Source organism: Lonchura striata, chromosome 2 (genome assembly GCF_046129695.1).
Source record: "Lonchura striata isolate bLonStr1 chromosome 2, bLonStr1.mat, whole genome shotgun sequence".
NCBI lineage: Eukaryota > Metazoa > Chordata > Aves > Passeriformes > Estrildidae > Lonchura > Lonchura striata.
In genome coordinates, this window is record NC_134604.1 from 91,156,145 (window position 1) to 91,173,432 (window position 17,288).

Genomic DNA, 17,288 nt, shown 5'->3' on the forward strand with positions numbered 1-17,288 from the left:
GGAAACATTTAAAAAAAAAGATTCAATAAGTTCAAAGCCGTACAGTTTTTTGTCAATAGCTGCTGGAGTAAATGATGAGGTGTTGAGAATTGGAGAATATTATCTAGTGATGACATATTTTTGCTGCTGCATTTTTATGTTGGCTCATTCACTGTGAGCCTAGTGGCAGCAAAGAGGCTTGAGCTGTGAGAGTTAGCCAGGCTGAACAGCATGAGGTGAGAATATCTGTGGGGTTTATGAAGGAAAAGTTTTAGAGCCATAAATTGTGTTCAACTTTTCATCTATCCTTCTTTGTCTAGCTTGTCTTGAGTCACTTAAATCTTGTTTTATTTGGTCTTTGCCTTGCATCAAATTAATAAACTGAGTAATATTGGTATATGCCGTGGTGCAAAATCCAAATACTGAGTGGGTAAGGTTACTGGATTAGCATGAAAAAGGTTTAATTCTGCAAGGTTTTTTATAAATGATTCTTGGTCAGGCATGTTATGTTTTCCCTAAGCAGATAAGGAGATGACGCATTAGTCTAATAATCCTCATGTGTGGCAACATCTGTGACCAAACTGTGAAGATAAACTGTCCCAGAGGAAAAGAGTAAAGAAGGGGAAGACTATTTCAAGCCTATTTTCTGGCAAAGATCTCTGTTTTATTTAGCAGAGAAGAGGAAGGTACTCTGTTAGCCATTAGACAAGGCATCATAGCATCTTACCATGAGCCAATCAATCAGCAGCAATAGAGAAGGGCAGAAAAGAACAGAACTTTATCACTTTCAACCAACCTACTCATTTATACTTTGAGAAGGATCTACTGTCAGGTCTGAGCAGACAGAAGTTTGAAAGGAAATTTCCCACTAGACAGTAATAACTTACTGGTAGACTGTGCATGGATAGGAAAACCCAGGAGTTCTAAGTTTTTGCTTTTTTTTTTTAGTTGAGCAAGGGAAACCACCTTGTTCCTGAAAGTACTTTATGTTACTACTGATGACTCTGAATCAATTTGTGATCCCGTATGGAGCTGTAGTTTGGGTTTGTGCTGGAAACAATGTTGATAACTCTGGGATGTTTTAGCCATTGCTGAGCAGGGCTTGCACAGTGTCAAGACCTTTTCTGTTTCTCACCCCACCAGTGAGGTGGCTCGGGGTGCACAAGGAGTTGGGAGGGGACAGAGCCAAACAGCTGATCCCAAGTGACCAGAGGGATATCCCACACCATATGGCCTCATGATCAGCACTTGAAGCTGGGGGACAAAAGGGGAAGGGGAAGGACACTTAGAGTGATGGTCTTTGTCTTCCCAAGTCACTGTTTCACATGATGTTGCCCAGATTCCCTGGAGATGTCTGAACACTCGCCTGCTCATGGGAAGTGGTGGATGAATTCCTTGTTCTGCTTTGCTGGTGTGTGTAGCTTTTGCTTTACCTAGTAAACTGTCTCTATCTCAGGCCACGAGTTTTCTCTTTTTTACCCCTCTGATTCTCTCCCCAATTCCAGCAAGGGAGAATGAGTGAGCGGCTGCCTGGGGCTGTGCTTCTGGCTGGGGTTCAACCACAAAAATCTCCCATCTTTTAAACTTGGAGTAACTCCACTGAAAAAAAATACAGACTCGGAAGACACCTATTTTTAAACCAAGAAGATGAAACAAGACCTGCTTTATTTTTTTCTTTTCAAATGAAACAATCTAGCAAAATAGTTTCATGTCTGGTATTTTGATAAAATCTCTGTGGTAGTCCCCAAAAAAATACCATGTGGCATAAATTAATCACAAAGATGTCTGACATTTGTGTTAATGTAAGTGACACTATTTATGAGGCCAGAGTTATTTTGGGTCCTGGAAACGTGAATCCTGTGGTACATTATGATACTCTTCAGTTCCATACCAAATGTCATGTGTACAAGAGCATTTAATATTCTACTTCAGAGCAGAAATTGCTCCTGAACTTTGCATATGTGTGCATGTATATGAAGATATTTTGCGTAGATCACAATGCACCCTGACTCAAAAAGTGGTTTAAAAGAGAAACTCAGAATTTGTCAGTTTGGAGAATGACAGAAGAGGCAGGGACGGATGGGGGGGTAGGGGGGCAGGCAGAGTGTAAAGGTGATTTTTTTTTAATACCATGGAGAAAGATTTGGAGGAAGAGGTAGCTGCAATAAGCATTCCTTCATTCCTTCTCAGTCACTTGCTTCAACCCAAGAGAGACATTGCTTTCATCCTTGTTCAGGCAGTCTAGGTGTTCAACCCAAAGCGATAAAGTCTGTTCTAGACTTTGAGTCCTCAAATTGAACCAAGGTGGTTCCCCTGGTAGTATTCATAGCAAGTAAAAAGAAGCAAATGTATAGCTTCACTTATTTCATAATCAGAGTCACTGTGCTTTTCACAGCATGTATTTGCACAAGAACTAAGCATTTTGGATGCATTAAATTAATGTTCATAAAAACCCAAATGGTCTCTTCTCTGACTTCTGTTTTTCTCAGCCATGTTCATATAACTCACCTTGTCAGCAATACACATAAGGCACCTCATCGCTGATCACTGGCCTAAAACCTTGCATTTCAGAAAAACCTTAATTGAACAAAAGGTGGCTTTTATGGTCCATATAAATTAATCTTTCTTCTTATGTGTATCAGTACTGAATCTGCTTTTTATACATAGAGGTAAAACATAAGAATTAACAGATATTTCTTGGAAGTTGCAAAGTATTATGCAAAAGGATGATCACTCTTTTTTTCCATTTTAAGCAGGTTTGATGGTGTCACTTCCTTTCAAAGGAAACTGTCATGCAAGCTTGTTTTATTTAGTTTATTTCAATATCTTAATAATACAGAGCAGCTGCTTAAAATGTTAATGAGAAATACCTTCCATTCCCTGATTTACTCTTTGGCATTTCAGGAAATTTCTAGAGCTTCATTGCTGTCTAGACTGTAAGATCTATGAAGCTAGCAGCACCAACACCCTTCCTTCAGGAGCAAAATGCAGTGAAGAGATGCATTTTAGGTGGGCTTTCATGCTGGATGTAAGTACCCCTGTCCCAAAATATGGCAGGTGTGTGCCAAAAGGAATCTCACTGTGGTGCACAATGAGGAGGCAGGGCTTTTTTCCTGTCAGTGGCACTGCCAACAGTATTGTTGCTTAGCCTTTTGGGTAAATGAATAAATTAAAAAATTAATTAGGCCCCTTCATTCACTCTGTTTCAGTCATTGTGAAATACCTGCATTAGGTCTTGGATTAACTTAAAAATAAATAACAGGCTTCTAACCTAAAATTAGTTTGGTTGTTGTGGTCTTTTGACTAGAAAGAAATTAATTTGAACACTAAAGTGTAGCCTAAAATACACATCTGGAAATGGTATTTTTAGCGCATTAACATGACATTTTCCTATTCAGACTAGACTGGCACAAAGTTCAGCTAAAACAGTCCCAGCAGTCCCTTTCTATCTGAAACCTGAAAAGGAAAACTATTTGGTAAGGTACTTCTTCCTCTTCTTGAGTTTTCCTTTCCTTCCAAATATACCCAGCCTTAGGTATAGTATAAATATACACAGTGAACTTTATTGTAAAATAATTGCCACACTTTATTGGTACAACACTTTCACCAGAAGAGTTATTAAACACTACAAGCAAACAAACTCTTTCTACCCAAAATTATTGACTCTGGGAGCTCCCAGCTACCCACTCAGACAACACAGGCTAAAACCCCTTAATATTGGTTCATGAAAGCAGAACAAATACCTGGAGTATTTTTTTCATTTTTCCTCTTCAAGAAAATCTATTCTGCAGCGGACTAAGAGGGAAACATCTCATGCTTACCATAGCCAGAAAGTTCTGCTACATCTGACTGCAGGTGCACTGAGTGGTGACATGCCTGCCCTTACAGCTCCAGGGCTCTGCCCTGCTCACAGGAAGATGTGGGTAAAAGCAGAGTGGCAGTAACACATTCTGCCCTGGGCTCCTTTGGGAAGTCTAGTGCCTGCACAGCACAATTTCCAGAGGTTTCTTTAAAACAAAATAAAAGTCTACCAGCTACTAAAATAAATTCTTCGTTCTATGGTGCATATGGTGGAGGCTTTTCTCCAGGCAAGCAGTAAGTTGGTGTATAGAGGGCTGGAGCATTGGGGGGAAGACCATAGCTGGAGCTGGACTGAGATGGAGGCTGAGTTTCTTCTGATAAAGAAATGTCAGTAGATGATGTTCCTGGAAAATTGCTGGCAGGCTGTATCAGACAAAGAAAAATAACTTATTCAGTAAAGGATTACAACCCCATTACAGCTTTGTGTTGTTTGTAACGTGCTACATAATAAGCCCCATGATTAAATTTTTCAATCATTGCAGTGCAATGTTAACTTTAGTTCTAAAGCACCTGCTTAAATGTAGCAATGATGGTGTCTAGTGAAACAAGAGATTCCATCTGTAACCCAAGTCATTTTTAATAGATATTGTGCAGACAGCTAGGCAATACAGCAGAACAGGAATTTCTGCAGGAAAAGATGCTTGGCTTCCTGGGTGAGGCACAGCACCTGACTTACTGATTAGATTACATGTAGCTGTTCCTTTCCTGGCCTCACTGTGAAATTTAAATTACCTCAGATGTAATTAATCTCAGTTATAATACTTGCATAAATATTTACCAAATGCAGATTCCTCTTAAGAGAAAATTTTATAGGTAGGCACATGTCTCTCTCTTTGGTAGTCAGGTATAATGGGGCTTTGCCTGAAAAGGGCACAATAAATAAATAGAGCTTGGGAAGTAGCCCCTCTTCAGGAAAAAGCAGGGTTCATTAAAACAACAGAATGCATGTAGGGAATAATATTCAGGATAAAATCTTACTACTGCTTTAAACAAAGTTTTGTCACTGATTTCAAGAGGGTGAGGATTTTACTCCTCCTCTCATATGCCAGCACATGCCAGTCTATGGTCTTCAGCTGAAGACGTGGGCTCAGCTCCCCTCAAGTTGAGACTTCAATGTGAACTTAAATTGCCTGGAATTTAAAAACAAGATAAAGTAATCACGGATCTTTTTCAAGGGAAATCAAAAATCTGAGAGAGTGATGTTCCCTGATGCTAAAAAAATGAATAGCCACAATATAGAAGGCCAGGGCCAGGGCTGGCCCTTGGACAATGGCATCTCAGAGCTGTCCAGGACTGGCAGACCCCATGCCAAGGTGTTTGCTTCCTCATGGGGCCCCATGTGAGTGGGGGCTGCTGTCCTGGTCAAACCCTTCTGGCAAGGAGGATGTTGTCCATTCTCACTTAGTGAGTAAGAATGGGTACATCCCAACAGGAAGGCTTGTTTATGCCCTTTAACCCTCTGAGGCAGGGCAGGTGCACTGACAGACCTGCTAGATACACCACCTCCAAATGCAGGTGTTGTGGTTTTGACTTGGCTTGAGGTTTTATTTATTTCAGAGTTGTTGCTTCCCTCCCCTCTCAGTCTGCAGCCACTGCTTCCATGTTTGCCTGGAATTGTTTCTGCAGTGAGTTCTCTAGCAGGAATAACTGGCAAAACCCATAACTGCTGTCATCACCACCAGTCCTTGCCTAGCTAATCAGGACTATTACCTGCCCAGATGGCTGACCTGTCACCAAGACTAGTTGTGGCTGAACTGTACCAGTAAGGGATGTATTATTTTGTTGGCACATGTCACAGTCAACAAAAGAAATGCTGGTTACATCCTTTCAAAATGCATTCCTGCTATCACTATTTCTTTTTGCCATATGGCTGATTTCTTTTATAGACTTTGCCTCTCTGGCAAGCATTTATTCAGTGAGATACTGGATTCAAGACCAGGAATGAATGTCATGTCACTTTAACCTGAGATAATTCACTGGTGTCTCTAAAGGGTAGACCAGTTCAGTCAGAGTCTTCTACTCTGTGGACAGCTAAAACTTAATTCAGTTTCCCACATCTAAGTGTGCAGCCCTTTTGGGATGCCATGGGATATCCCAGATGTCCACACAGATGTGACCTGGGGACAATGGGACCTGAACATGGATACTCTCAGACTAGCAGCAGGGGACAGGTGGTTACTTGATCTCATTATCAGGCAGTACTAGATCCCCACATGCCAATAGCCCCTGTCTTCAATCAGATAATCCCAGACCCAGACTGGGATTAAGGACTACAGTAATCGGAGCAGAGTTTGTGAAGGTCTGAATGCAGCAGTTTGAAGCACTTAGATGGAACATGAAGACCTCACACCTCCAGCCCCATGGACTCAGCCCACAGCTCCCAAGCAATGGAAGCAGATGATGGTTAAGCTTCTGTCTGTTCCTAATCATTCCTGCTTCCAACCATTCACGATTTGTACCTTTGAATAAGTTTATGTGATTTTTTAAAAATTCATATACTGATGCAGAAATTGCTTCTCTTCAAACTGCAACATAATGAGTTCATACATAGAGGGAGGCGACTTGCTTTTACTTTTTTTTCCCAGGAATAGAGTTAAGCTTTCCCATTGTTTCTTAGTAACCATCCCAGTGGATCCCAGTGTTTCTTACTAACCTCCCCTGGCTTGAGTACAGCTGGCAGTGTCTGCCTCTGAATGTTATGAAGGGGAAGGAAGGTAAATGAACACACTTATTTGAAAAAAGTAGAAATCTAGGGAAATAACTGCATTTACTTTGGACTGCAGATAAGAATTTGGGGGAAATGCAATGTATTTCTGTTTCTCAGTGGACACAGGACTGAACAGTCACAATCGTTATAGATGGATAATGAGATGAATGGCTCTCACAATCAAGGGATGAATATTGTATTAATATTAAAATAAGCTTTATTGATATATAGTTATGTTATTGTAGTTTAGATGTCCTCTGTTCTCCTCACAGTTCCCTTTTCCCCTCCTCTGTATTGTTGCTATCAGACAGCCTGGGTTGTCTAGGACAGGTAGAAAGAAGGTGTGCACATGTGCCCCTTCCATGGGGCAGGTGGGAATGGAAAAGCTTGTTCCTAAGGGGGCATGGCATGGCAACACCTGACCTCCAATCAAGTTACAAGAAAGTAATCTCCACTGATAAATGGCAAAGGAGAGCTGACTGACAGGCTTTGGGAGGGGCCAGGGTTGGCTGATGCAACCCCTAGGTGTATAACAGACTAAACATCCATCTGGAAGATGAACTGGCCATGTGGTAGGCAGCCATGAGGGCAGTTCCCAGCGCTGCAATTTTTCCTTATTTAGTCCTTTTGTTGTACTTTTGTTAAGGTTTAATATATCTTTTAAATTTTTTCATGTGAGCGGTCATTGCTCACACAATGGATCCTCATGGCTACTTACATTAATCTTTTCAGCTTAATTTCATGTGTTTTTCTACTCACTCTACTCCTGGCTACACTTGCCTCATCAGCAGGTAAGAGTTCAAAGGACAACCAGAGAAATCCTGAGGTCTGAGAACAGACTAGAAGACCAGGCACAGACTAAGTCATCCCACAGACTTAACCTTAAGATCTACCCTGAAGAGGTAGGTCTTAGCTGGAGCTGGGATCCAGCTACCTCTGCAGAGATTGTACTGAGTAGCAGCTAGTGGTTTTGTGATGGTGTGAGAAGGGTGTGTGTTTGCACTGTACCTGAAGAGGCAGTGGGTAGGACGGATAGGTAGAGATTGTGGCTGCGGAAGGGCAGAACCCAGCGTAGGTCAGGATCTGCTGGGCAGGATTGTACAGGATCTGAGGAGGAGGTGCAGCACTGAAAGCAATTTGTGACAGAGGTACCTGTGAGTACACAAGACAACAATTTATCAGTACAATGTAGAGGGGGCTGGAGCAGGAGCTGCTCCTAACACAAGCAACAAGACAATTTAATAACTTTCTATTTTTCAACATAATACCAGTAAGTACAAAAAAACAGCAGACAGAATGAGAGAAGGGTGTATCCGGAATTAATTTTCTGAGTAAAAATACACAGCTATTTTAATCTTCTTCTCTTGGAAAAGGGCTGCTGGTGCATCCCTAGCAACACTTACAGAAGCACTGGCAGGACTCCAGATCCGAGACACCCTGAAGTGCACAACATACAGCTTTGGCTGCCTCTTCTTATTCATCCAGCACCAAACACCAAGTCCTTCACCATTTGCTGCACACTCCTTCCAGTAGAACTATCTGATGCCCTCAAGTCTTTTTTCTCTGCTTTCCTACACAGATTTACCTAGATCTCCCTTTCCAGACCAGTTGGTTCTCTTTCACAGCTCACTCTCACTTGGGAAATGGAGCTCCCTGCTGACTCTCCAACATCACTCTCAATGTGCTTACCTCATTCCTACTGCAGAAAATCCTTCTCTCATGGCTTTATTGGCATGTCTTTTAATTACAATGCAAAATGAACTTTGCATGAAGAAGTAATAGTTAACATTAAACCAGCTGAAAAATTTTGGTCAGGAAGAAAGATCAAAAGCTGAATGTGAAAGCGGGTTTGTGTTAAAACCTAAAATCCTGTGCTGTATAACAATTTGTGAAGGACAGCAGAGCAACAGAGCTTTGTGAAATATTTTCATGAGATAAATCCGGTGATTTCTTTTATTTCCTTTGTTTTTGTTAGCAGATTCCTCCACATGAGAGCATGGAATTTTCTTTTCACTGAAATAATAAAATACAGTAGGTGCCAGACAAATGCTGAAAGCAGCAGCCAGGGTTTTATTTTGTGTTGTCTTTTTTTGGTTTTGTTTTTATTTTTGTTTGTTCATTTTTTGTTTTGGTTTGGTTTGGTTTTTTTTTTTTACTTCCTTTCAAATTTATCAGTGGCAGATATAAACCACTGCACCCTCTGGAGACATTGTGAGATCTCTCTGTGATTGAGAAAGAGATCAATTAATTGTTTGGACATGGAAAACATCATCTAGGTCACTGATGTACCACATGGTTACTGAAAAATCTAGGCCCTTAGTTTCCTGGGGAAATCTGGCAGTTCAGGAGCTGGCATGGAGAAGGCTGGGATCAAAGGCAGAGAGCTTATTTCACAGGAGAAGGCAAGTCTCTCATCTTCAAGGCACCCTCCTCAAAACACTCTCATCTGCAAGGTACCCATCTTTCTACTTGCCCTGCTGGGTGGCTGTGGTGGGGAAAAGGCACTGCCTCAGGAGTAGGGAGGAGCAGGTAGCCTGCTTGCTTCAGACCCAAAGGTTTGGGGCCAGTGCACAGCCCCAGAGTGCACCCTTCCTCCCTCAGAGGAGGGATAAAATCAGATCCCTCTGACATAAGTGAGTAAAGGAACTTTACCCACAGATGTGAAATATGGATCCCTGTTCTGCATCTGTCACCAACTTTCTGGTGTGGGTCTCTTTGGGTGCTGCTGTTTGACCCCGTTTGGCTTCTTCTCTTAGGAACCTCTCAGTCCTCTCACATTCCATCCACCCACAGAGCAATGCTCTCTAACTGCTAAGGATGAACATCTCAACAGTCTAGAAGACAAATTGGGGGGTCATCCATGCCACTTCTACTAATTCTAAGCACCTTATTATCGTGCTATCTGATCTCAGCCCAGGGCTAGCAACAATTTGTGGTGACTGAAGCACTGAAGCTGGTTGTATGCTTTTATCAAGTATTCCAGTAATTACTCAGTGTTAAATTACTCACCTAAAATACACTGCTAGGTTGAGACATTCTAAACTGCACCAACACCCAAGTCAAAGAGATAAGGAGCTATGAACTAGCCAGGGAGTGCTAACAGTGCCAGCTCACTGGCCTCACACAGAACTGCCAGAGCGTTTATGTCTGACCTCCAGCTTCTTTTCACATCAGACTGCACCTGTAGTTGCATGAGTGCTGACACATAAACCCATGGCAAGTAGCTCAGTAGTTAGGGGTTTGTTTTGCTTTCCTTTTTAGAGCAGGGTGATGGAAGAGGAGAGAGGATAAAGCATTGCTATTTAATCTGTTCAGGTTACTTTAAGGACTGCAAGAAGGATAATAATGAAAATAAATTTTAAAAGGCATCCCCTTCCCATCCCCCCCATCCTCCCCTCAGAACGATCAGTAGACTAATGCAGCCCTAAACTCAGGGCAGGCAGATTCCTTGGCAAGGTGTGTCAGAAAAACACCCAGAAGTCATCAAATGAACACTGGGACAGGGAAGAGAGTTTCGAGATTAATTCATCATCAACAAGTGAAGTTTTCCATGTAATTCTTTACCTGCAGCTTTTTTAAGATATAATCACAACGTGTTATCATTTTGGGTATTTTGGCTATATCTATTGATGTAGTTTCTTGATCTGCTTTTTTGTTAGAGGTGACTTTAAGGCAACTACCTCCATGTCCTATATCCAAGCATGCTGTAGATCTTAAAAGGAGATCAGGGGAGTGTGCCAGGGTCTGCAGGGAATTTGTCACAAGAAAGAAAAGCTGAAATAACCAAAACAACACTTTTTTTTTTCTGTCCAGGAAATATGATGGGTTTAAAGGAAAGGGCACTGTTTTGCAAACTCTCCCCTTTGCAACATGGTTTGGTTGCCAGCATTCCCCAGAGATAAACACAATGTTTTTTGTTTGACTAGTCAGCCTGGACTTGTGTTTTCTGGAAGTCAATCCCAAAGAAATGCTGTGAGGCATTTCAGGGGGCTTTGCAGTTCTCCCTGCAAAATGCCAGTGAGCATTTATGTGAGAAGGTGACATCTTAAAGCAAAGTAAATAGTTCTCCCACGTATTTTAAAGGTTTTTTTTTTTTTTCTCTCTTTCTATTTAAATTACATGCCCCTTTCTTTTCCTCTTCTGCTTGATGTTTTCTTGGCCCCTGTCTTCCCCCAAGAGTTCCTCCTTTTGTAAGGAAAGGGAGCAGCAGATTAGCAAATTATTTCTGGTACTAACTCAAAAGAACCCTGAGAAAGCCCAGGCAGGAGCAGGAGCGGTCATTGCATTTTAGATTGTTGCTTAGTAAGACTTTCACAAGCACAGCTGAGGTGACCAACACAAACTCATCTTTCTCTTGAACTATGACATCCTTTTCCTGCTCACTCTCGGTGGAGACACTGAACAGCTTATTCAGATGAGGTTTTTAGTTGGAGCCCTGACAGACTCACTCCAGCCATGCTTGGGGTCAAGATGCACATCCATGCTGCTGTGATTTCCCTCCATGGTTCTATGCCACTCAGTCAGAGGACCCAGACCATGACCCAGGCTCTGCCTCCCAGCAAGGGAATGTGCCAGCTCATGGAGACTGCAGTTCTCCCAGGAACATCACGAGTAGTGCAGTGATGGCCCTGCAAAGCACAGGGCTGTATCAAAGCATCAGCCCAAATCTCATGTAAGTTTAGGTTTGAGCAAGACAGGTTAGGTGGACTCAGGCTGGCTCTCTGCTCTTGCTGCTCTCAGCAAGAAAACTGCTTGTACTCCCTTTGGGCAGCTGCAACTCTTCAGTGGCTGTTGCAATCTGTTACCAATTCCTTGCAGGAGTCCCCTGCATAAAGGAGATCTTGGCTGCACAGTTCTTACACGTAATACCTCAGGGCACTTGTTTGGCTTAAGCTGGACAGAGGAATATTTCCAGGAAATGTTGCAACTCTTCACAAAGGTGAATTTCAAACAATTCATATGGCCCTACTCTATGCTAAACATGGTTTTAAGCACCCAACACGACGTGCTTCCTAAGGAATGCTGGATGGTCAGAGTTGTCAGGCCTGATGGCTTCGAGTCTGACTGGGTCTTTGGCTCTGACTGGGTGCCAGTTCTGAGCAGCCCGTTCCTGCCAGTCTGCTCCCCCTCCTGTCCTGGGGTACATCTCAGCTATCTCTCTCGCCTTCTCTTCCCTGCTCTCTCTCTTTTTTTCATTTTATCCATTCTTCTATTCAGTTTTGTAGCCTGCAAGAGTGACCAGACACATGATCTAAGATGACCCGTGCTGCTATCACACCTCCCTTTGGTTCCTGCATTTCACCTCTATCTCCATGCCTCTGCCCATTTAGTTCTACTACTCTCCTAAGAGCCTAGTGAATCAAGGCCCCCTTGCTTGGTCTTCTGTCATTGCTTCAGCAAACAGGGCCACTGACAGTGATAATCCCAGGAACAGCAACTTCGCCCTTCAACGTGTCAGTAAATCCAGGCAAATGAGGGACATTACTGGAGAATCCCTCTCACCCCACGGTCTCTTCTGAATGCTGTGGTGCACATCAGCACAGCAGGTGGTGTGGCACAGGGAGTAGTTAGAAAGTGACATTCTTTAGTGACACAAAAGAGGATGTTGAAGTGTCCCAAGCACACAACTGTTTAAATAAAAATTTAACTGGTACTTCAGAATTCATCTCCATTCTTAGGGAAAAGAACTACACAAGGCTGAGCAGTCACACATAGGACTTGACTTTTACATGTTAGCTACAAACTAGCATACTCAGACTGTGTGCTGGCCCACACATTCAGTGATGGATTAGAAGGGGAAAAAAAATATGCCACTAAGTGAATTGCCAGCATTTGTTCACACTGTTGTGTTTTTTTTCTTCCATTCACATATTTGACTGGGCTTGACCCACTTAGCTCTGAACAGCTGGCAACAGCTTTGCCTAAAGGTATAAATCCATGAGAGAGGCTGAATTGTTAAGGGACAATGACTCAAAACATTCTCCTATTTGCTGAGACCCCAGGGTGCTCAGCTGAGCTGGAAGAGGTGAACTTTTGGGTGTGTAATGGCTAAACCTCTGATCTGATAAGGCTCAGAGTGAATAATGGACTGTGAGTGAGATAGGAGCTGGATCCTATGGAGATGGATTATTCCCATTGTCATGCTAATTTGTGCTCTCCTGCACAAACCACTGGGCTGTGGACCTCCCCTCCTCCCCCCCGGGGAAGTACCAGGGAATTCAGGATATTTGCCTGTGGCCTCTGCGTCTTTATCTCTGCTGATGGGACATAACTGACTCAACTGCTAGGATGGGCAGCTGTGTTGTCTTAGAAGGTGTCAAGGATTCCCAAAGCATCCCATAATTCACATTATTAGGTCAAGGCCCCTTCCTAGTGGGAGGTGCCTGAGCATTCCCACCTGAACCAGAGTGAATATAGACCCACTAGATGTTGTGTTCTGAGGATTTCTCTCCACCATGTCTTCAGGATTCCCTCCATCAGCAACCACCACTTTAACCAAGACCATGCAGCAAACAAGTCTTGTCTCTTGTGAGTAGTGAGATCCTCACACTCCTGTCCTTTCTCTCTTTCTTTCTTTCTTTCCCCTTGTATGTGTCCCTGGGTGATGTTGCACTTTCACATTGCAATGCTTTCATGTTGTATTAGTATAGATAATAACCACCAAAACAGCTTCGTAGCTGCTTTCCTTTGCCACCAAATTGTTCTATAATAAACCCTACATCATTTATTTAAAAGCAGTGACATTCAGTGTCATTTCATTCTAATCTGCTCCAAGGGAGCTATTAACAAGAACCTGGGTTACACTCTTGGTACCTTCTGTGGTGTCTTGTAACATTCCAGACTCCCAGAACACTCAGGAAGCACAATTAAGGCATCTCCTTTGTACATTTATACTTCCTTGGTTTTAACTGATTTGATAATGCCAACAAGCAGAAAGCCCTCACATAAGGCAAAAGACTGTGAGCCTCACCATGTCTTTAAATGCCCCAAGGATGGCTGCGGTGATAATCCCCAGGAACAAGCCGATGATGTTGAGGACTGTGGAGGACCACAACAGTCTGTACAGATGGAGCACATCCTGACAGCTGCTCACACCCAGAAATTCATAGTAGCTGGAGGACTGGTCTGAACTGAAAGAGAATGCAAGCAATGCCACTGCAGTGGGAATGGTTTTGCACACAATACAGAGCACTACAGGATCTGACTCCTTCCTACTTACTTTCCTCTTTGGTAAAGTACTACACCCATGCTCCCACCAAAAAATGCTCAGAAGAACTGGAGAAAGCCCTGCTGAAAAACTGGCTCTGCTAAGGCCAGCATCAAATGTAATCCAACCCTAGTCTGGCTGATTGGTGATGGTTACCAGCATGGACCCTTCTTTATTTTTTATTCAGTGTCTCTAAACAGAGACATAATCTTGGTATATGGAGGCTGCCCTTTCCATTTAGCTACCAGATAAAGCTTGCTTAGCTTTGCTTTTTTTCCCAGCTCACCTAGAAATCTGCTGGCATCTCAAAAATTGGGGAAGTCAAGTTGCTTAAGTATTAGTTCAGCTACAGGAAGGGAGATACTGCCAGCTAGCTACATTTGTTTATGGGTCTGTGGTTCCAAATTAATGCAACACACTACAGTATAAAGATGTCTTTACTTTGAGTTTGTACAATCCAGAAATCTTTGTTCATATTTCTACACCACATTGATTATTGTAAATCAGGCATGTGGTGAAGTTACACCTCACTGTCTTGCCAAAAGCCAGAAATATCCTACTGCAAAATTTCAAACCACAGGTTCCTGCAGTTCTTTCCAGTACCTGCCCTAATTTGAGCCTGCTAATGAGCTCCTAGGGCAGCTATTTGAATTGGAAAGATTTTTTAAATGCCAAGCCTGTTTTTCCACTGTTAGGAAATTGCCAAATTGCCATCAGATTATGGTGAAGACCAGAAGTGAGCAGTTTGTGTTCACTCTTCTGCTCCCCCACCCCCAGTGCATGGGGCAGCGTGTGCATGTATGGTTAGGGAAAGCTCAGAGCAGTCCACAACATTTCTGGGAAGAACCAAGCTAGGCACAGTAACTTCTGAAATATACAATCAATGGCTTCAGGTCATGGTTCTGGCACTGAAGAACCACTACTGTTGAGTTCACCTGGGCCCTGCCATGAATCCATCTTCAACTACAGCTTCAGCTGCCATTAGGCTGAGGAAATTTGATTTACAATCCTGCTGTCACATCAGTCTATTCTATGGCTGACAACAAATCACTTTGTGGGCCTGTGCCTCCTCCTACTTCTCTCTAGCCATCCTGTGAACTGGAATTGCTAAGTCTCCAGAGCAGTGTGACTGCTTATTTACCCTGGATTTGTCCATGCCAGTGCTATAAGATCTTGCTGTCCACTGTAGGATGTTGACAATAGCAGAACACACACATTTAATTTTATCATTGAATAATGTCACCAGCAGTGAACAGTCCCAAGCATTTCAAACAAACTCAATGTCTCAGAAAAATGGCACTGAGGATCTCCATCTGAAAGGGAAATATGCCTGATCTCTCCTTGTGGTTACTTTAAGCAACAGTTTCAGTCACTTTTTTTGATGACTCCGAATACTTTCACCCCTTTAACAGCCCTGCTCTTTTCTGTGTTGAGTTGGGCTGTTTGGTTCAGTGTTAACATGTAGGCATTAGCTGTGTACCATGGAAGGAAGCATTCTCACTGTATACATACTGCATTGCAAATATGATAAAAGGTTCCAAAGTTGAGCATTCTCTACTTTTCCCACTTGTTTTGTGGCACTCCATCATGTCCAGATTTAACATTTCTTACATAAGCAAAAGACTCTACATAGACTTTCATTCACTTTGTGTCTCCCATCTGCATAAATCACTTCCCTCTAGTCCCAAATGTTTTCTTACTTCTCTAGTTGAGATATCATTTGAGTAAGAGCTACTTTTTCATGCAGATGCCTTGTGTAGAAGCTTGATTGTTCCCACCTTGTTTCTCTACACCTAAAATGTTTATGTCTGGCATCACACTAGCCAAGTCCTACAGAGGACTGAGGTTATTCAGGGCTGCTAGCGTGTGAAGAAAAGGCAAAACCAAAATAAAGCAGATGTAGGAAGGAAGAAAGATGAGAAATACACAAGGGGAAAGAAGGAAAAGTGACAGTGGCTGAGCTGTAGAGGGTTGCAGAGGTTTCATGAGAGTGCATGGTAAGATGATATACAAGGGCAGGGATAAAGCAAGGGAGAATGGTTTTAAACAAAAACAGGGAAGATTTAGATACTAGGAAGAAATTTCTCACTGTGAGGGTGGTGAGATACTGGAACAGACAGCCCAGAAAAATTGTGGATGCCCCATTAGTGGAAGTGTTCAAGGCCAGACTGGATAAGGCTCTGAGCAGCCGGGTTCAGTGAAAGATGTCCCAGCCCATGGCAGGAGAGTTGGAACCAGATGGTCTTGAAGGTCCCTTCCAACCCAAACCATTCTGTGATTCTATGACAATGAAGCGTGCAAAGGGTGAGCCAAGCAGAAGACTCAGTAAATCTATTGGGGAAAATGCATTGACAGACCAACAGTGTATCTAAACTGAGTGATCAGGTTTGATATCCAAAGAAGAAAGAAAATTAAATAATACCAACACTAATGAACAACTCCTGACCTACTTTGTGCTGGCATCAGGACTTCAGTTGCAGAGGAACTGGGTTTCTCAGCATACAAGCTCCCTGCGTTACTTCTTCAGGCCCTACCATTTACAAGGTAAACCAACCAAGAATTTCTCAGAGAATTTCAGAATGCACACAGGTACTTACTTCTCACAGTTGTACAGATCACAGCAATAGCATGTGTTACTCTTCACTTTCAGCTGGCACTTGCTGTTTAAGGTATGACATGTAACCTGCCAAAAAAGCAGCAACTTACTTTTATGCTCAATGTTTCAGTGTTGTGTGAATCATCCTTCTGTACTGACCACAAATAAAAAAACCCCAAAACAACAATAACAACAACAACCACCAACCAAACTAACAAACAAAACAAAACAGCTTCTACAGCATTGTCAAGTTGTATTACCTGCTGTACAAGATCCTGAGATTCCAAAATTCATGACTGGAAGCCAGGAGGCCATCCCTGAGATCACAGGAGTTTTAACCAGAATGACAGCCCCTGAGTCTGAGGGCATTTGCACCATGGAGCCCAGAGCTCCCAGGACTAGCCTGCATCCAGGGCTGCCAGAGTTTTCAAGCACTTTGCTACACTGCCTGGGCTATTCTGCTGAGACCCAGAGTGTGCAGCCAGGAGACTCAGATCTCTGTGACAAACTGACCATAGGTCTGGAAAAACACACTACAGCAAACACTGAAGTGCATAAGAAAACCAGTCTGTTATAGGGGGGAAATGGCAAGGGAGCCAATTTATTTGAACAGCTTCCAATAAATGGGAACTTTCCCCTTTCAGTGAAACCGTCCTAAGAAGGAAGTAATTATGAATGACAGCAAGAACAATCTTCAAACCCACAAACAGAATTCACAAAAGATCCAAGCACTCCAGCAAATAAGTACCATTTATTTCAGGCTCTCGAATACAAAAGTGAAAAGGTTTATTTATGTGAGGAGAAATTGCAGGGATGGACAGATATTAGAACAATAAAGGCATGCACACGTAAGACACTCTTCATCCAGACACAAAATCTTTTAATGACTCCTTAAGTATAGTAAGCATCAATCACTTCTATTTGGCACTACAGACCAA

At 42.6% G+C, this 17,288-nt stretch overlaps 1 protein-coding gene across 3 annotated transcripts in view; it reads right to left on the reverse strand.

Annotated features, from left to right (window-relative positions):
* Positions 1-3,540: 3,540 nt before the first annotated feature.
* Positions 3,541-17,288, reverse strand: part of TMEM255B (transmembrane protein 255B) — a 66,605-nt gene continuing 52,857 nt past the window's right edge. For all 3 annotated transcript variants that reach the window (XM_077781567.1, XM_021545626.3, XM_021545625.3), the window contains 4 exons: positions 16,352-16,437; positions 13,518-13,677; positions 7,556-7,699; positions 3,541-4,203 (listed from right to left, as the gene is read on the reverse strand). In XM_077781567.1, the coding sequence (XP_077637693.1) occupies positions 4,036-4,203; positions 7,556-7,699; positions 13,518-13,677; positions 16,352-16,437 (558 nt within the window). In that variant the 3' untranslated portion in view covers positions 3,541-4,035. The remainder of the gene's footprint in view (positions 4,204-7,555; positions 7,700-13,517; positions 13,678-16,351; positions 16,438-17,288) is intronic.